We start from the raw sequence: 6576 nt of genomic DNA, 5'->3' as shown, positions 1-6576 counted from the left end.
TATTTTCTTCTCATAAAGTTCTGAGAATTTTTTCAGAATTTTTTCAGAATTTTTTAATACCGTATTTTCTCACGTTGGTAAAAATAAGAAAATGCAGTACTAAAAAGTTGATAATAAATTCTGAAAAAATTCTCAGAACTTTATGAGAAGAAAATAAATGATTTTTGTCTCTTGCAGTTTTTCTGTACAGTTAATATTTGAGTAAAAAATTATTCAAGACCAATATTTTGCAACACCCTGTATATAATAATTATTTTAATGGTCCAAAAATTATTTTCAGATCTGAATCTATACCTAAATTTTTAGATACTTCAGAAAAATCGTTCTTTCTATATTTATATCTTTCTGAAGGAATTTATATCCTCTCTTTGGTGATTATTTATATCCTTTTATTCATAAAATTTCAAAGAATTCTGTTTTCTTCTTTCATACTTCCCTCTATTATCTTCTCAGTCCAGTCTACTGGAAAGCGACTTTCCAAGTGGCTTTACTCTCGATTAAATTGAAACTGTAATTTGGATCGAAAACGTACCTCTCGTCCGGCCGATTTTCATCAGACAACGCGCTCGACGAGGCGTGGGGTTGCGGTTGCTGCTGAAAGTAAAAGCCACCGAGACCTACGGTACCCAGCGGAGTCCTCCGTCCTGGTGCGCTTTGAGTGTGCTCCGATGAGTACGCTGCCGGAGGGCCTGACACACCCGGGTGCGAAGCTCCTGGTGTCGAATACACGGACTCGAGAGCTGCCGCGGATTGTGGAGGCAATGGATGCTAGAAAAAACAATTTTTCGTTAGAATTTTGAATGAGAAATGTATTAATAATTTTGACATTATAATGCATTTGTTATTATCTCTAGGATGTATATAATAATATTAATGAATGCATGTAAAGGAGCAAGAGAGTTTAATAATTGATTTAATTTTATCATTTTTAGGACTTTCTTTAAAAATAATTTAGAATTTGTACTCAAATACTTGTCTTCAACTTTCTGAAATTAAACTTCTATTTTATTCTAACATTTATTTTTTATTTCAATTTAATCTACTATACTTTACCTTGTTGTAGTTTACTTATTTTATCGTTGCTGGCAAAAATATCATAATTCTGTTTCTTTAATAGCTCATTTCAACTATTTTTTAAAGGACTCCAATCTAATTATGTGGATTTTGATGAAATGAGTTAGTTTTCACATATAATGTAGCTAACAATGTAATGACTAAATGATGCCATAGATACAAGACTCAATAATTGATAGTTCTCAAGCTATGGTGTATCAAAAACTTGTTTTCACAGAACATTTTTGATACATCATAGCTCAAAAACTATCCATTATTGAGCTTTATGTTTATAATGTTCTTCTTCACCATTTTATCAGTTATGTCGTTTGTAAAAATTAATTTATTTTATGAGAATTCAATTTCCATATAAAATTAGTGTTGAATTCGTAGCAATTATCCATGCGAGATAATCAATGGTATATAAGTGTTTAATCAGGGGACATGTTCTTCATGTCCTTACTTACGGCATTGCGATGCTCCCAGGCCCAGGTAGGATGTGACGCGGTGCGTTGCCAGGATCCTTGCTGCAGATGCGGCTCCGGCAGGCCCTCCCTGCGATCGTCATCCTCCGTCGAGCTACTCTCGCCATCATAGGACCTCATCTCTTGCGAGGACACTTTCCCGATTTACTCGGCAAATCCCTCCTCACTCTTCTCGCCCTCAATCCCTACATTTGCAAATTTCAATTTTATACTTTTCCCTATTCTTATAAAAAGACCTTGTTCAAATTTATTTAATTAATGATAAACATGTATTTGTTTTGAAATTTTTCACATTTTTCTTTAAACGATTTTTAGTATAATTTATGTATATCTCAGTTTCTATGGGTGCTCAGTAAAATAAAATAAAATAAAATTAAGTTTCAACCTATTTAATATTCCACATTTTGAAACATTTCGGCACTACTTTTTTCGCGAATAATTCATTTCATCTCGCTGAAACTCATTTTATTTAACGCAGTTCATTTAACTTTCAAGCATTTCACATCTTTTTAATAATTAATCAATAATAAATTCATTTTATTATTGCATTTCCGTCTCAAACTTTTTCGTTTCTTTAAGAAAGCTCCAAGATTGATTTTACTTTCTGGATGAATTTTCCATTTTCTACCCTCAGGAAAGATCTCTATATTTTCATTTCCGCATTTTTCTATTAACGAGCACCGCCGCCATTCGTATAGAGGGGTAGCAGGCGTCATCGTTGGTTCTAAACGCAATCAATAGCAAGCGGAACACTTACCGACGACGATTTTCTTTTTCCACCCCCCGCGCGTGCCCCGCGGGGTGCAGAATCCGGCAATCAGCAAAGTTTCTCGCGCACCAGCGCGTAACGCCGGGTCATCCCTTCGTCCGAACGTTTCCGCGTTTTCTCAACGACCAGCTCGAACTCTCGCGAATCCTGATCCTGGACGGACTGCCGTGGCCTCCTATTGTTCTACCGTCGTAATCACCCAACTCGGCCAATCACAGCCATTTTAATTTGCTGGGGGTTGTCTCGGTGGTCGGTGGAAAAAAAAAATCCGTGAGTCCTTCGAGAAATTCTTTCTGTGGGAGATCTGTCTCGCGGAAGTGATGTTTGATAAATTCTTGAGTTTCTTGCCTCACGATGACGATTTCCGATAAAATCGTCCTTGACGAAATTATCGCCCCCGAACGTGGCACGTCCCAGGCCTCAGGGGCACGCACGCGTCTCTCCCCGTTGTTTGGTGGATCCTGCGCAGAAGAGAACAACCCCCGAATTAATTCGACGACTGTGTGCCAGGGTGCGCCCGTTGCGACCGGGGGATGCTGCGCTGGACCATCGACTGGCGTACCCTGGCGGGTAGGACCAAAGATCATCCCCGAGAGCATGTTGTTACCATCGGAAAAGAGAAATTGTGCCCAAGAGAAGTCGCTAGTTGCCAGAAATATATTTCACGTAAGGTCGCCTTTCATTTCTTTAAATCTTTGACGAGAATCACTCACGAGAAATGTAAAAATTTCTTTCGCAAGTGATTCAAAGTTAGAAATGAAAAAGTTGAAGAATGATAGTTCGAAAATTAAAATGGAAAATGGATTGTCGAATGGAATTTTTATCAAGGAAAAACTTTACTCCAAACTTGGCCCATAACTTTTGGCAAAAGGGAGTTACTCCTAAAATCATTTCTCTATTAATTATATTTCGGTAGTCTACCCACTTTTACTCGCGGAGTAGCAAATAACCAAATGAATATCTTGCGGATAATAAAAAATATATATTCTAGTAAATATATTTGATGTAATTTTGATAAACTTGGCAGTATTTATACTGACATATTTATTATTATTATTACATTTTATACATCGACATTCTGCAACATTACATATATCATACTGCCATTTCATCTTTTCTTTAAATATTTTACAAAATTTGTTACAATTGATAAACGGTTGTTATAATTGATGAACAGTATTTATTACATAACAATAATAAATATTTCAATACTTATTACATTACGAATACTGAACTATTTATTGTTGTTACATTTTATATATCAACACTCTGCAACATACTGCTGTATATTTCATCTTTTCTTCGAAAATTCTGTATATTTACTATTATATTTATTGCCACAATGAACACAATGGACCTTCCTCTAGACCCTCCGCTATCACAAAGAAATTCACGTCGTTCCCTCGATTTTACCGTAAATTTCTCTTCCTCGTCTCTCCCATTTCTTCGCCCGATCTACCGTGTGTCGCGTTTACAATTCGCCGACATACATCGTCGTTGAATACGATTAACGGACACGCGTTAGAACGTAGAAAAACACCGCGAGCGCATCGCCGGGGATGCCGAGACAATTCGGCGACAGCCATCGTCCCCTCTGTGTGTGAATCACCCCTTTCCTACCCCCCTTGAGAACGTCCATGCCGTACGGACGCGAGCGAACCGGGTAACCCCGGTTAGTTTTACTTTTGTGTTGGCTGCGTGCGTGGCGTGCGTGTGGACGCACGTGCGTGTGTTTGCGTGCATTTACCGTAAACACAACGCGACGTAATAATATTCCGAGCTGCCGGAGAACCGTGGCGCGGGACCAGCGCTGAGACGCCCGCAACTTCGACATCGCATAAATTAATCGAAGGAGTTAAACGGGGTTGTTTGCGCGCGTACTTTATTTCGCGGCCTGGAGAGGATAATTAATGCCGGCGCGCGAGTATTTGGAGGTGACTAGCGGATGCTTTATGGGCGAAATATTATAAATTTCCGGAAATATGCGTCCGAAATGTATTCCCACGTGCATTTAAGCTAAACCAGAGGCGTCTCTCATTATGACGTATCGTAATTAGTTATTTCTATTGTTAGCCAATATTTTCAAATTTTAATTATGCAAATGTATTGAAGTGTATACAGTGGATACGAAAAGTAATCATGTAAGGAAGATGTTCGTAAAAAAGTATATTATTGTAATTTTCTATTATTTGCAGAAAATAAGCATTAATTATTAATTCATTAACAATGAATAACGTTTTCTTTTAGCATATATAAAAAAACTTCAAGAAAATAACAGAGTTCATGACCTTAAAAGATATAAAGTTTCTCTGTATTAACTGTACGAATACTTTATTTAGTTTTTGTGCGTCCAAATAATACAATTTTTCATTTTTGTTTATTATAAAGTTAACATAGCTTAATTATTACACATCTTTTTAGATAAAATAATTTTAAGAAGACTATAATCTATTTTATTCTTTGTTAAAAATTGCTAAAATGTTTACTTTCTAAAAATAAGATTTTTCTAAAAGAAATCTCTCCTTTCCAAATTCTTTTTACACTCACTTTATTAAAATATCATTAAGAATTTTTCTAGACTTGGGATAGGTAAATATCTGTGCAATAAATCTTTGATAAAATATTTCAGAAACATATTTGAGCTACTAAATAAATTCTCTCGTGGTTATTATTTCTCGAAGAAATTATCTATAAATGTGCTGTTATTCTAAACGAAATAAATTTAAAAGTCACTCGATAATTGAGTCTTTCTCTTACATTTTTAGCTTGAATAAGTTTAATAAACATTATAAATTAAAATGGACTTTGCAGAGATAAATAAAATAATGAAAAATATCGAAAGAGCACATACTCAAAGAAAGATAATTGATTAAATAAGAATTTAAAAATAATGAAATATCTTTATGATATTTAAATTTCCGTTCTTTCGTAAAAGACTTGCGGCTGAAAGAGCTGAATTATTGAGAATACATCGATGTGCTCCGCTCGCGAGATACGAGCGAAATCTTTCTAGGTCGGGCGGCAACCATAGCGCCTGAAGATTTATCGTTTCCCTCGCACTGAGAAATATCCTGAGATCTCGAAAATAATTACGAGCGCGTCTGCTTTGCTGTACTGCGCAGAATTAATCATGCCTGCACATCCAGATCCATTAGGGAAGCATAAAGTAACTGCGGCAATTAATTCAACACAAACGTATTCTTATTTATTTTTATAATAAATCCTTTGCAGTATTTTAAAAAGAGAGATACTTATTTACACCATTTTTTAAATTGATAATCCATGTTATGTCGTGACATTATTTCCAACTTCAATTTATAATTGCGTTTTAAATCCAACGAACCGAATTAATATTGCAGATCTGTAACCTTTTCTATAATAATGTTTCCTTTGTAATGTATTATGTACAATTTTATTTTACACACTCTCGTGATTCTTAAACAACTCAGAAATACCAATCATGGAAATCTCAAAAATTGTATAAACTCTATTTTAATATATTTAACTACATTATTGTGAAATAAAATTACAATTATCTCACTTTATTAATACATTAGAGTTGTAGATATCCTTCTGTATAAATTTTTCAAGCAAAGCTCAACAAAATTATTATATACTGTTATTATCATTTCCCGTAACTCTGTCAAGAAGCAGAATCTATTAACATCATTTATTTATCAACTTTATACTTCCTCTACATAAATTCGAACTAGCCTCAAAAATCTAGCTTGATACATTTAAACGTGATTATTGTCACCTGTTAATAACATTTATATCAGAAAGCAGGATCTGTCCTAGTTATCTTCCATTAATATTATATCGCCTCGCACTTTGTACATTCGTCCCATAAATCTCAAGCAGGTCGGAAAGACTTGCTCTAAAAGGATTAAACACGACCGTCGTCACCTCACCATAACGTTATCAGGAAGCAGGCTCTGTCCCAATTATTTCCGAAAGGAAAGGAACGCGTCGATGAGCGAACCGGAAGGAATATCGAAGAAGATAGAAAGGGAGGAAAAAGGATCGCACATGAGCATCTATCAGACATATCTATCAAGCGTACAATACCGCTCGGTACGACGTACAGATCGCGAGACCGATGATAGACAAGGAAAGATAGACAGATAAATAGATAGATAAATAGATGGATAGATAAATAGATGATAGGGAGAGAGAAAGAGAGAGAGACGGGGAGTGGTGGTTGGCGTTCGGGGGTGGTTTTCGGGCCGACGGGCGGCCGGACTCCTGAGGGATGAGGGACGACGAGGG

The 6576-nt window shown here is 35.9% G+C and overlaps 1 protein-coding gene across 1 annotated transcript in view; it reads right to left on the bottom strand.

Annotated features, from left to right (window-relative positions):
* Oli (basic helix-loop-helix family member olig) overlaps positions 1-2742 on the bottom strand; it is a 4248-nt gene extending 1506 nt beyond the window's left edge. Inside the window, exons 1-3 of the mRNA XM_018505906.1 lie at positions 2296-2742; positions 1521-1723; positions 533-768 (exon numbers count right to left, since the gene is read on the bottom strand). Coding sequence (XP_018361408.1) covers positions 533-768; positions 1521-1658 — 374 coding nt within the window. The 5' untranslated portion in view covers positions 1659-1723; positions 2296-2742. The remainder of the gene's footprint in view (positions 1-532; positions 769-1520; positions 1724-2295) is intronic.
* Positions 2743-6576: the final 3834 nt, after the last annotated feature.

This window comes from Trachymyrmex cornetzi, unplaced genomic scaffold (genome assembly GCF_001594075.2).
Source record: "Trachymyrmex cornetzi isolate Tcor2-1 unplaced genomic scaffold, Tcor1.1 scaffold220, whole genome shotgun sequence".
NCBI classification, from domain to species: domain Eukaryota; kingdom Metazoa; phylum Arthropoda; class Insecta; order Hymenoptera; family Formicidae; genus Trachymyrmex; species Trachymyrmex cornetzi.
This window is presented reverse-complemented; position numbering and strand designations above follow the sequence as displayed.